Here is a 14,572-nt window from a genome sequence, read left to right on the forward strand (position 1 = left end):
AAGCTCAAATCATGTGAACAGTGTACTACATGGCAAAATATGACCTTTATCTTGCTTTTCAAACTGAAACTGTTCAAAAGACTGAAACTATTTTCTAAAATGTACTCAAATTTGAAATCCTTGCTATGTCATCAAAACAATTTTAGTGCAAAGACTGTACTGAAGTTTGAATAGTCCAACACTAAAGTCAGTCAAGGAATGGGGCCGAGAACTATGTTTGTTACTGTTGGCAATATATGCGACTTCCAATCCATCTCAGTAGGGCCTTTCTTTACATCATCATTGCTCCAAAGGAACAAACAGATCACTTCAAAATGTGTTTTGTATTAAGTGAGAATACCTTTCCTGCAGATACTGCTGGCGGTGCAGCCTGTGGTGATGTTGAGGACGTCGTTGCAGACGTTGACGTAGTAGTGAGACTGCTCATACTGGTTCTCACCGTCCAGGGCCACCCAGTTTGAACCTGCGTGGGGGGGGAAGAAGTGTTCAAGGTTTAGTCATAGATATTATCATGGCCATGCCATGTACAAATGATCCAGGGACATTTGATGAATTTTCATATATGTAACACCTCTTTCAACCTACAACATGGTGTCCACCAGACAATGTCTGAAGAGACATTTACGGATATGACTAAGTTTGAAACTATTGTCACTATAATACAAGACAGCAAGCATGGCCCTTTTCTCAATTTAAATTATGTCATTGAAAATATAATACCTTACAGTAAAGAAAGGGTTAAAACCTCCCTTAGGTTGAAAAAATAAAATGAAATTGGTTCTCAGGCAATAGCTTTTGAAATATCGTGTGTGTCTTATACACAGGGTTGAGTTTTTTATGTGTTTTTTTTGCAACACAAAACCATTACTGTGCGCACATAACACCGGAATTCCATGTCAAGAAATCTGGAGTACGCAAATTAATCATGTAATTACACTGTCTGGTTGTAAAAAGAGTTCATAATATATCTGGAGTTAGGTTTGTAATCTATTCATTAATTTTATTCAACATTCCAATCAATATAGTTTCAATTCATTTCGGCAAAATCGTAAGTGAAGTGATAGGAAGATCGCACAACTCACCGTTATTTACAGCAACCGCGGTCATATTACCGCTATTGACGCCTTGAAACAAACTTTAGTGGATAGAATGGATATATATATCATAAGTGCCATACACTGAATCGCTGAAAGTCATATTTGTTGTAGTTTGACTATTATATGTCAACATAAAGTTTTCACAATCGCGGGCGCGAGAGCATTGACAGTGATTGGCGATCAGCTGAACCAAAGTGCTACACTTATGGTTATTAATTTATTTCACATATATAATAGTAAAGCTGCAACGAACATGATATTGGAATAAATTAATCCTGATAAAATAATAGTTTCCGATACAACATTCCACTCATTTTTTCAAAATTCTTTAAAGTTATATTATTGGGTAATTTTTTACCGAATCACCGGTAGATTCCAAGAAACGTGTGTACAGCTGACTGCTACTTCCGGCTCAGTTTACGAGACAAGAGGCACGGTAATCTTAATCTCTGCATATAAAACAATGCCAATCAGAACAGGAAATACAATTTAATCGGCAAATCATTACATTTAGTGATGTCTTATCTCAAATTTCAAATTTGTATTGGCCAAGTTTCATTGTTATAATCTATTCCGTTTCCCTGAATTCAATGAAGGGCTACGATTTTTTTCTGCGGAAGACAAAACACATTCTTATTGCAAATGTAGGGATCTTGTATGCACTAGTGATGTGCTTCATTCCGATTTGCTTTATAGACGGGGTAGTATCGATTACCCGCTTATTTTACGAGACAAATAACCTCTGCGTATGCAACATTGTCCCTCATACAGTACACAAATACCACTGAATTTGTATTTGAATACCATCATCATGTCTAGTGATGTTGTATCGCAAATTTAATGTTTTCATTGACCAAAATTGCAAACAGCAAAACAAGCACACAAACTCCTATTGTCGCTTTGACCATAACACACGAGATGCGCAGTAAAGCAGTGCGCATGGAAAGGGAAGTAACTGCATGTTTTATTGGAAGGCATTGTTTTTTAAGTATTGTAGCATTTCACTGATAAGGTTGTGTGTTCGAGACGCGGAATATATAAGGATTTTTTTTTTAAATGAAAAATAAAAACGAAATGTGCGGCAGACTTTATGATGATGCGGCGGTGCCTGAGAACCAGGAATATATTATTTTTTTTAGCCTTACACATGTTCAGAAGTGAAATAGAGATATAACCTTCTTGATCAGCTGAAGGTAAAACATGATATATTGTGGTCGATGTGAGCCAAAAGTAATAAGGTGAATTCGAAAAACGAAAATGAACCCACTCACCCGAGTTCCTGACGAGGGCTGACAGGTCATATCGCTGCTGGTTGTGATCAACCCGACAAGCCCCCATGGCGAGACGGTTCTCACATGCGTACTTTGTCTCCCAGTCAAACAGGTAGGTGCAGTTGTTAGCCTCCCGAAACACTGGCCAGCCATGACCGTTGTTAGCTGTGGGGGGAAAAGGCAACAGTGAAATTGGCTGTTTGTTCTCATTATTATACTGATGGTGTATTGATGTAATCAAAGATATTTTAGAACATCAATTGATGAAACATTGAACATTCCTGGACTTAATAATAATGATTTTGGTTATTGCATGAGGAGACCAAAACGACCATGGTCATCTTGTTGCCACTTCAGTGACACCTATGAGCACAGGCATGGTGCTGACAGATCAAAGGTAACAGGGGGCACAGGTGGTCTGTCCTCTAACATCTCTAAGGTGACGCATTTGCTGCTCTACAGATTGGGTCCCTTTGGCTCCTGTGGGGGAACATCACCTCCAGGATTTATAGACAAATTGCAAGTGATTCCGTGGCTAACCACATGCAATATTTTTGCATTTATTTCCATAAACCTAAAATATTTCCATATACCTACTATCAGATTATTATTTTCTAACTGGCTAATGCCCCCATTTCACCACAACCACGAATATCCCAAATCACCCTGAATACGAAATTTTTCATGTTCGTAGAACCATTTCTTGAAGTTCTTAAGTGAATCTTATATGATTCCCAAACATTTGTACAGTTCGTTGAAAACTTTTGTTGAAGGGTCCCCGAATTGCAATGTCAGGGGTGTATCGTAATCCATTCGTAATTAATTCTTATGTTCCGTAACTGCTTCGTAATTGATTCTTTTGCATTCTTGGCTATTCTTATCGATTCGTGGCTCCCAAAATTTCTTGTCCTCTACCCGAAAAAATCCCATAACAGCCACAAATGTCCCGAGTCAATCATGTAAGAATTAAGTAAGAACAACACAATTCCCCAAGGACCAGGACCAGAGCAACACGTGCTCTCCATTGAACCTCCATGGTGGAAATGATGGGTTGGCCATCCTTTGGGGAACCACCAACATACCGAAGTTTCAGGAAAAGTATTGATTTTCCTAAACTATTCGTAAATATGTTGTATTAGTCGTATCTTATTTGTTGCAATAGTCCTGCATTTGTACATGCATTCGGCATATTCGTAACTTAGTCGTACGTGATTCTTACAATTCGTGCATGATCTGTACATAAATCTTGTAATTCGTACATGTTTCCTAACCCATTCCTGGCATTCTTCATATTTTTCAACCCGATTAGACACAATGATAGACACAAGTTTTTGTAACTCCATCGTACGTTTGTCGTAACTGTTTCTGCACGAAAGTTTGCATTAGTGACCGAATCATCACAAATTTCGAAAGTTTCTGATTTGGGGTGAATCGGGATATTTGTGGTTGTAGTGAAAGGGGGCATTATAATATAATAGGCGGGGCTTGTGTTACATTATTGCATTGAATGATGTCACGGATTTTGTATTGTCAACAGCTATTTTTGTGTTAATGAATTTATAAACAGTCTGTGAAGTTGTTATTGTTGACAAATTTATTGACTGTTTGACATGTTTTTGTGTATATGGAGTAATAAATGTAAAAATGGCTTTGCACACACTGCTACACGTATAAACACAGCATGCACGCTGTTTTTTAGGTTTATACCTCTATAAATGCAAAAGTATATTGAAACAATTCTTAATTAAACACAGGGAATTGGTTCCCTTCACCATGTTTACTGTTTTCAGGTGGGGAGCATCACTTCCTGTGGATTTGTCTCCAAGTGAACTTTTTTTTAAAAAGTACTTGCAACTCTTGCTCCTTCAAACGACTAATGGTGACAGGAAATGTGTCCATTCAGAATCCAGGCAATATCATTCTTGACAATCCACAAAAAAACATAAGAATTTCATCCTTTCTAAAAGCTAATGGTCTAGAAAGATTTAGTAACGATAAGACCTACACCTAGGGTAGACAGAAAAACTGCGGTTATTGTCTTCACCTCAATATCTCTGAACTGACCAGTAAACCATGATAATTGCTTCTTCCGGGACCCGTTTCTGAAAGTTATCCTTATGCTAAGATGATCTTAAGTCTATGTTATAGCATGGGAGCTGTGATCATCTTAGTGCTAACATCGCTTTGAGGACAGGGGCCTGGCCTTAGTGACAAAACTGATGATACTTTCACAGGGGACACTGTGACATTCTGACAACAAGTAGTCCACATACCTGCAGTCATGTTGCATTTGAATGTGATGATGGTGTTCCTTCTGAAATGGGTGTGGCATGCTGTTCCATCTTTGTAGGTCAAGGTCAGCTCTCCATCTGTCATTCTATGATAAAAAGCAGTATGTATGTGTTTAGACAATTACACTGCTCCTGCTAAGAAATATGTGCATTTCTATTGTCAAGAAAAAAACATTTTCCTCAACTGTATCTAAATCAGCCATCAGATCCTGGATTGTCTAAGGGATGCAACTCTTCACATGAAATTGTGGTGCCTAAGATGATAATGATTATGATGATACTTATGTATGTTAAACTTTAAAAATACTGAAAAAGGAGTCAACAGTAGATTTTAAAGTGACCATCCAATCCTCATTTTACTGGGCTCTTACCACAACCATTGGGACTTGATATATTTGTCCTTGGATCATCTAAAAAACATTAAGACATGACCAAGAGTCCACTGATTGACTACGTCCCTCAGCAAACAAATTGTGAGAAGAACATTTCTTGTTCAATATTCCAGCTATATGACAGTGGTCTGTAAATAATCAAGTCTGGACCAAACAATCCAGTGATTGACATCATGAGCATCAATCTATGTAACTGGGATAGGATGACATGCAAGTCAACAAGCCTGATCACCGGGTCCTGTTTGTCACCTCTTACAGCAAGCATGGGTTGCTGAAGGCCTATTCTAACCTGAATCTTCACAGGTTGTTCAAAATTATTTATTTCATAAAAAGAATATATTTATCATTTTAGAGATATTTTAACACTGAATTCAATGCAATAATGTAGAACTAAACCATTGACACAAGCTGCAGACATGGGCCGAATATCAACCTCTGAGCAAGTCTAGATAAATCCTATTGTCTGTACCTGAGTTTCATGGTATCTTTCTTTCCGAGGCTCTTGGCAAACGTGGACTCGTGTTCCTTCAACTGGCAGACTGATGCGGAGTCCTTCTTCTCGGGACACTCCAGCCCCAGGGAATCACACACATTGAGGACATACACATAGTGGTCGTTTCCGTCAGACACGTTCATCTTGTATGGGTGGTCAGAAGCTGGAACACAGGCAGACGGTCAAAACTGTGTTTTGTGTATCGCATACATCAGCAGTTCTAAGTCTGTGGGGAGCAGTTCAATGTAACATGTATGGGAATGTATGCTGAAATCAAAGCTATTTTACTGGAAATCTTCCCGATTTTTCACTGCTTAAAATACTTTTCTTGATAAGTACTGTATCTTTTTTCTTTGTCTGAATACCAAATTTTACCCAAAACAGCCTTTTATTGTGGAAAAATAGATACCACATTGCTAATGAAATATTAAGTTTGATCAATATTTGTCAGAACAATATCATTGTTATATTTCTCATTCTGCTAACCAGGTGGGTTCCGTTACCATAGAAACATATGATGTTATCCACATCATGATGTCACTGGAGACAACATAGCACTCCAGAATGACATCACATCTGTCTCACAACAAACCCTTGTATTTTACAACACAAACAATAACGACTTCAATCAATGTCTATCATTTTCTATCAATGTCAATCAGTCATTAAATCAACACCTCCAACATGATGGTCTGGTTAATCTTGATTAAAAACAACTTTTTTTATAGCATGTAAAGGACATGTTGGAATTCATTCACAAAACTGTCAGAGCTACTCTCACTGACAACCCTGACTCACTGACAACAAACCTTGACTCTTTGACAAACATTGACTCACTGACAACAAGCCTTGACTCTTTGACAACAAACCTTGACTCTTTGACAAACATTGACTCACTGACAACAAGCCTTGACTCACTGACAACAATCCTTGACTCTTTGACAACAAACCTTGACTCTTTGACAAACATTGACTCACTGACAACAAGCCTTGACTCACTGACAACAATCCTTGACTCTTTGACAAACATTGACTCACTGACAACAAACCTTGACTCTTTGACAAACATTGACTCACTGACAACAAGCCTTGACTCACTGACAACAAACCTTGACTCTTTGACAAACATTGACTCACTGACAACAAGCCTTGACTCACTGACAACAAACCTTGACTCTTTGACAAACATTGACTCACTGACAACAAGCTTTGACTCACTGACAACAAGCCTTGACTCACTGACAAACATTGACACACTGACAACAAGCCTTGACTCTTTGACAACAAACCTTGACTCTTTGACAAACATTGACTCACTGACAACAAGCCTTGACTCTTTGACAACAAACCTTGACTCTTTGACAAACATTGACTCACTGACAACAAACTTTGACTCACTGACAACAAACCTTGACTCTTTGACAAACACTGACTCACTGACAACAAACCTTGACTCACTGACAACAAACCTTGACTCTTTGACAAACATTGACTCACTGACAACAAGCCTTGACTTACTGACAACAAACCTTGACTCACTGACGAACATTGAGTCACTGACATGCTTGACTCACTGACAAACCCTGACCCATGTACAAAATTCCTTTGCAAAATAAAGAAGAAAGAAAATAGAAAACTGACATCCCAGCTCTCTCCGTACTACTGCTACCCCAAACAGTCACCCTTGCACAACACACATCCAAATGTGGTGCACTAGACATTATGTAACGGTCACCCCTACTTACCAAGTGGCTTTCTAAGAGGGGAAAGATCAATGTCGATGTGGTGGTTTTCCTGGGTAAGCATACATGTGTCACTGGTCAGTGAGGATTCTGGACATGCATACTCTGTCTTCCACTCGATCTGGTTGTGACAGAGTCTGTCATCAATCAGCAGAGGATCCTTACTCTGAAAGTCAAGGAGGCAGAATACACACACTGTTCAGGGTTTTATATTGTATCAATTCACTTAGCATTCTTTGAACACACAATTCAGTGAGGCTTACTGTCATTGGTAACTCACTTTCCAGATTTGTCTAAACAACCAGTGTCGATGATGAACTGAAAGTGATCTCTAAAATGCATCATGGGTATATTAACAGTCTAGTTAAACAAATGTTGTTTTTGAATACGATAACCATGATAACAAGAGTCATCAGGAGATGGTTTCAAAGGTCAAATGGGAAAAACTGAGGGGTGATGGGTTTTCTTCAACATAACATGCATGTGTGTGTTTATTATGAGTCGAAAAGCTTTTCAACTTTAAAGAAATAATTATCAATGCCTACACATTTCATGCATTTCCCTATGTCAATATTCAAACTCATCTAAAAATAAACATACAATTATTTTGATTAATTAGTTAATTGTCTATGGCTACATTAGTCAGCTTCTCTATGTATTTAATGGGAAAGAGAAAATATTGCACTGATCAAAATTTCATTTATTTTCCTTCCTCAAATTGGTGTTATCAAAACACTGTGATCTAATTCTTTCTGTCAGGCAAGCTTTCAATGGTATTGATGGTGACTTGTTTCAACTGAAAGTACATTTCAATAACATCACCTTTATCTTTGTAAGGGCAAACTATATATATGTACCGTATTTGACTTACTAAGAGCTCGCAGTGCTCCAAAAATTAGAAATAGGGGGCTCTTATTAGAATATAATTTTGGTGAGAAAAAAAAACAGAGTTGAAAGATTGTAAATTTTGTAGCTTATGCTGACAGCCTGAAATGACACAAAAGAAAAGTATGTGTGTATCATACATGACATATATTTTCCAGTATTCAATTGCCCATAATTAAGGGTGCATATATCACATGAGGGTGTATTATACACGAATAAATAAGTCTTGTGTACATTGATCAATCGGAAGGGGTGCTAATTGGGATTGTTCACTAGCCAATATATTAGCAAATATCGCCATGGGCACTTATAAGAGCGGGGGCGCTTATTACGGTGAATACGGTATATCTTTGTCTTTCCAACATTTTTATACTCTCTAGACATGTGCACTTACCCCTCCTCTGGCAGGACACACAAATGTTATAGTTGTAGTTGGATTGTCCACACATCCAGCTGGCTTTACAGAAGTCTTATACTGCAGCAACAGGTTGCCGTCAACAGAGTGCTGTAGACCGCCAAATGGCTGGCCCATATCCTCCCCCTTGCCATCAAGGATCCGACACGCACTTGAGCCAACAGGACATTTGCTGGACGGATCTTAAAATGAAAATTACAAGACTCAAGACTCTTTTATTCTGTAATAAAGGCCTCCAGCCCAGAGTACATGTGTATATAATCAAGTCACAACAATTTTGATTTACAAACAACAATTACAATCATTAAGAAGAGATCTACTATAATCATCAAGAGGAGGTGAAGAATTCGTAAATTGTATACAGAGTTGTCTCCCTTTAACCTATGAGATAAACCTGCCTTGCCTGCGTGCATTTAACAATATACAGTGCTAAAGATTCTGACAAAGAATTATCTGTCATAACTTTCTCAAATTTGTCGAGAGTACAAAGATTACTAGTACAAATACTTGGCAAAAGCATATTTCTGAATTTGTTATACAAGTAACATGATGTAATAAAATGAACTTCATCCTCCACAATTGATACACTCAGATTATCAAAACAATATTTACATACTCTATCCTCTCTAGCAACTCCTCCCCACCGCCCAATTTCAACAGCCAGTTTGTGGTTACCACATCTAAATCGACTAAGAACAATTCTTAAATTTTTACTCTTCATATTGTGCAAATACCTTTCAGGCTCCAACACTGATTTGATAATAGAATAATTATAATGCTTACTTGTAAAATGAAAATTACAACGTCAAAGGGTCCATTAGTTTTTTCCTCTATTATATAAATCTAGGTACACCTTAATCTTCAAACTTAAAAAATGTTAAACATGTCAAATTTAGGTTAATATTTGGGCTATGATCAGAATCCCGGACTTTTATGCTTTATCATGTTCATTCCAAACACTTTATTGACTAAAAATGGAAAAATATGAATGGCCAAAGGGACTATTACAGTATTATTAAGTTCACAAGTTTTAGCCTTGTAAATGAGATGTAAAATATCTTAATCATTATTATGTTATAATCCATATTATTATTTCCTATCATTGTGTCTTCACAGAAATACAAAATACCAACACTGTAAATATGGTAAGCAAAATGATTAAGGGCGTAAAGAGGATATCAGTATCCGAGTTTCCATTGTGTACACCTAAACACAAGACACAACATGTTTCCAAAAATATGTAATTTTATCATGTTTATCATGACAGCTCTAGCTGACATTGGTTACAGCATGTTAACCTCCCTACAGCGTGTAGTCTTTGCCTTGTATATCTCGCGGATTATGATAATTAGTGATAGAATATGAGTACTAGATTCTTTGGGACTGACCAATTCCCAATAAACATGTCATTATACATCAAGAAATTTTAGTTTTAAGTGTGGTAAAAGTCCAAAGGTTAAACTAGGGTCAAATTCAAAATATAGTAAGACAATAAGAATAGAACATTGCTAAATACACAAATCTAACATTAGCCTACTCGCATCAGGCTTTTATGACAATTAGAGGGTACTGGGGATCTATTCTCCTCAAAATGCCCAATGATAATCATTCTTTACATAAATTTATACCTACATTGATGAACAAAACACACCTAACGTCTAAACTGTTTGTGGCTTATTGTACACATGAACCTACCAGAGCCAGCTCCTGTAATGTCTCGACAGATGTTGATGTAAAACTGGCTATTCACAGTTGAGTCCACAAAATGGGCGCCGGTTGTTTTAGCCAAGGGAGATAAGTCATATTTTTCATTCTTGAGATACAGATAGCAAGGCACTTCATTCACAGGTTTAGTAATGTCTTCACAGAACACATGAGATTCCCATTCAAAGTACGTGGAACATTCAAACTCTCCCAAGAATACTGGTGAGCCCTGAAAATGACAAATCATGAGACTAAACACTGTGTAGTGTTTCGTGAAATGTTTGAAGCAGATTGCTAACGTTGTCTTGTTTGTTGTTTATTGCAGTACTCAGCAATATTTCAGCTATATGACTGGGGTCAGTAAACAATCCAGTCTGGACCAGACAATCCAGTGATTGACATCATGAGCATCTATCTAAGTGAGTGTGTGGATGAGTTTGGTTCAACGCCGCTTTTAACAGTATTCCAGTTATATCGCGGCATGTCAGCTTAATGTGGGAGGAAAGCCCAAAGTGATGCAGGTCTCAGATGTTTACCACTTCGGTGAAACCCACGAGCACGGGTATGGTGCTGACAAACCTAGAAACATAATCGGGGCGAACCGGGATTCGAACCCACAATCACGGGTTTCTGGCGTGCCCAAGGGACGCAACTCTGCACAGCGAATTGTGGCGCCTTAGACGACTGGGCCACCTGTGCCCCCGCATCTATCTTAGCAATTGGGATATCAAGACATGCATCAACCAAGTCAGTGAGCCTGGCTACCCGATCCTGTTGGTCGCCTATTTCAACAATCATGGCTGTCTGAAGACCAATTCAAACCCAAATCTGCAGCACTGAGAGCTAAGAGAGACATCATGAAGCAAGAGACAAGCATTCAGTTGGTCAAACACAACAAGAACAAAAATTCATATTCATATTTAATAATAATATTGACACTGCTTACCAATGTTTTTCCACACTTAAAGTAAATGATAGTCGTTCTGTATTCCGTCGGCATCCTTGGGCATGATTCACCACGGAAGAATACAATAACCTCTCCATCTTTGCTATCTTTTGTTGTATTGAAGGTAGATGTGTAGTTGCCAAGAGAGACAGACTTCTCTCCCCTGGTCAGCTGGCAGACTGATGTCTTTGCAGGACACTCATTGGCTGCGTTTGAAACTCTTACAGCTTCGCACAAGCTAATTTTGTATGTTGTGTTGCCATCGTTTGATGACGATATCCAAGGATTATATCTAAAAAAATAAGACATATATTATCTCACACAAGATCAAATCACCATCAACCCATCAAGCTTGTAAATATAAAATACACAAGTCCTTAAATGTTAGTGTGTCTTATGACCTTACTACCAGCTGATTAGCCCTAAACATGTAACTTGTCATTTTTGTTTTTATTTTTTATTCATTTTTCAGGAATCACACAATGGGCTAAGAACATTGCATACACAATGCCATTTAGAAAGTGGTCAAATGTAACAAATGTTAAATTTGGGATAACACTTTCTTTGTAAAGTACAAATTCTACTTTTGGGGGGGTGAGTCCCATCAAGTCTGACAACTGGTAGTCTAGATCACATACTTTGTGTACACCTCTGACAAGTGTAAATTGGCATGGCTCCCATGGTCATGATGGTCAAAAGCTATGAATACACACGTGACAATGCCATTTAGAAAGTGGTCAAATGTAACAAATGTTATATTTGGGATAACACTTTCTTTGTAAAGTACAAATTCTAGTACTTTTGGGGGGTTAAGTCCCATCCGGGATTCAAACCCACATTCTCAGAGTGAGCATAGTGATGATCATCATCCCCAGGACAATGTACTTTACTAAGAAAGTTTTATCGCAAATATAACATTTGTTGTTTGCAATCTTTAATTTAAAGTGAGTGAGTATGGTTTTACTTTGCTTTTAGCATGTTTAGCAACATTCCATCAATATCACACCAGGGGGGCACCAGAAATGGGCTTCACACTTTGTACCCATGTGGCTACGAAACTTCGGCATGTTGAGCAAACGCTTTAACAGCTAGGCTACCCCACTACCCCTCAACATGCTCAATTGGAAAGAAATTATTTTGACATACATGATCATAGAGACGTGGTAGTAATTTAACTGACTAGATGTTGTTAGGTAAACAAACACCAATTTTAAGTTTTATTTATGTATTGATCAGGTGAGCAGAACAGGCCACACTTCCATTCATTATTATGGTGATTATTATTTACTTTGTCTACAAATTTCAGTATCTGAATAATAATATTTTGAGAAGCATGGTTCAGACATGTAAGAGTGACTCAGAGTGGTAGGCCGATCTACATCATTCATTTTGAGTATGATAACCGTGCTTCCAACACATTAATTAAACAGACAGGACCGCTAAATAGGAAGAGTAAGAGAGTTTGATGACACCTTGAGCAGTATTTCCGTTATTATTGCATGTTGTTTGTTTGTTGCTTAACGCCGCAGTCAGTAATATTCCAGCTATATGATGGCAGTCTGTAAATAATCAAGACTGGATCAGACAATCCAATGATTGACATCATGAGCATCGATCCACGCAATTGGGAGAGAAGACATGCTACCAAGTCAGCGAGCCTGACCACCCGATCCGGTTAGTCGCCTCTTACGACAAGCATAGTCGCCTTTTATGACAATAGGTTGCTGAAGACCTATTCTGATCAGGATCTTCACAGGTCATTAGGGCATGTCTGCATATGGAGAGCTTTGGAAACATAAAGGAAAGCACAGTAAACTATGTAAAATGTCTTGAAATTCAAAGCCATGGAAGCGATTTGTTCATATTATTTGATGACAATACTATTATCAGTGCTCCAGATAAGCTGCATATATGAGTAAAGTAAGTACCCAATTATATTTCTTTCATGTTTATATATATGCATTAAATTGTTTCTTAAAAATAGTATAACAACACTGTGCTTAACATGTTAATCACCCAATGTAACCTTTTCAGCTTGCATACCTGTATGACCTTAAAGATTGCTAGTTACTGACTGGCTGCAGGTATCATGTGTATATGAACTCTACAACAGTGATAATGCAAAAAATTGCTACAATTGCTACATATGTATCATCATTGTGACACACATGGTGGATAGCACGGACAGACGCAAATTTGAAGTCACCTGAAACAGCATTGTAAGCAGAAATATGTTTAAATGCAAGCTGACAAGGTATCGATGTCATCTGTGGGATGACTCCATGGCCTGCTACACACTCCCCCGTCAACAATTCCCAAGCCACATAGTAGATCATAGTAAGGGGCTGAGACTCATCTTGCTCAATAGTAATATGAATGTGCTCAGCCCCATTTTTTTGCATTTAATTTAGTGGCCATAAGATTTCTGAGTCCTGTGATGGGACATGAACCACAGACCTTCATTTCTGAGGTTGAACACCTGGGTGCCATTGTACAAAACAACCTTAGCGTTACGACTGTCGTAAGTCTATGTTAAGGTATGGGAGTTACGATCACCTTAGCACTAAGATCGCTTTGTACAACGGCACCCTGGTCCACATGACCAAAGAAAAGGTACGGACGTCATCTGCGGGATGACTCCACATCCTGCTACATTGGCATGTGTGATACTGTTGTGCACTGATTTGTCAAGTTGTTATGACCAGTGACTTCTGATACCCTGAGCAAACAGCATCAAATTCTTGTTGTTATTATTAGGTTTTGGCCTTGTCACTTATTTGGTGATAGGCAATCTATCTCAATCAGTGTGATTTATGATTTCACGCCACTGACGGTGACAGTGCCCAAGAATCAACTTCAAAACATAATTTCTGTGTTATGACATTTCATTTGGCAACAAGCGTAGTCTAGGTAGCAGACCCGCAGAGAATGTAGTTATGATAGTCCAAATTACCAATGATGATTCAGGTAAATAAAACCCGGAAAATGTTTAAATTAATGTTTTTGTCATGTGATTTCTACTTCCTTGTTTTTTAGCACTCTACTTACTTTGAAAGCATTTTGACATCGTATCCGTGAATAGTACAGTCATCTCCAAAACTTTGGGGTATTGATGAAACAACTATTATGAAAATGAACAGCAAAATGCTTGACTGCATCGATTGTCCGAGGTACGGACAACTTTTCATGCTGGCAGTCGCCATTTTCACAACACTGTGCGCAGTTGGGTTCCGCGCATCTATTAATAATTGATCACATGATAGTCACGGGACTTTGACCGATGACACATCACGTGACTGGATTGTCTTCATTGTTAACGCAAGAACGTCTGATAAA

At 38.1% G+C, this 14,572-nt stretch overlaps 1 protein-coding gene across 2 annotated transcripts in view; it reads right to left on the reverse strand.

Annotated features, from left to right (window-relative positions):
- Nucleotides 1–14,460, reverse strand: part of LOC124112441 (cation-independent mannose-6-phosphate receptor-like) — a 77,530-nt gene extending 63,070 nt beyond the window's left edge. For both annotated transcript variants that reach the window (XM_048384018.1, XM_048384019.1), the window contains exons 1-9: nt 14,285–14,460; nt 11,237–11,528; nt 10,282–10,519; nt 8,566–8,768; nt 7,290–7,452; nt 5,521–5,707; nt 4,642–4,745; nt 2,369–2,533; nt 341–463 (exon numbers count right to left, since the gene is read on the reverse strand). In XM_048384018.1, coding sequence (XP_048239975.1) covers nt 341–463; nt 2,369–2,533; nt 4,642–4,745; nt 5,521–5,707; nt 7,290–7,452; nt 8,566–8,768; nt 10,282–10,519; nt 11,237–11,528; nt 14,285–14,439 — 1,630 coding nt within the window. In that variant the 5' untranslated portion in view covers nt 14,440–14,460. The remainder of the gene's footprint in view (nt 1–340; nt 464–2,368; nt 2,534–4,641; nt 4,746–5,520; nt 5,708–7,289; nt 7,453–8,565; nt 8,769–10,281; nt 10,520–11,236; nt 11,529–14,284) is intronic.
- Between the last annotated feature and the right edge of the window lie 112 nt (nt 14,461–14,572).

Source organism: Haliotis rufescens, unplaced genomic scaffold, assembly GCF_023055435.1.
Source record: "Haliotis rufescens isolate VD_foot unplaced genomic scaffold, xgHalRufe1.0.p SCAF_5, whole genome shotgun sequence".
Taxonomy (NCBI): Eukaryota; Metazoa; Mollusca; class Gastropoda; order Lepetellida; family Haliotidae; genus Haliotis; species Haliotis rufescens.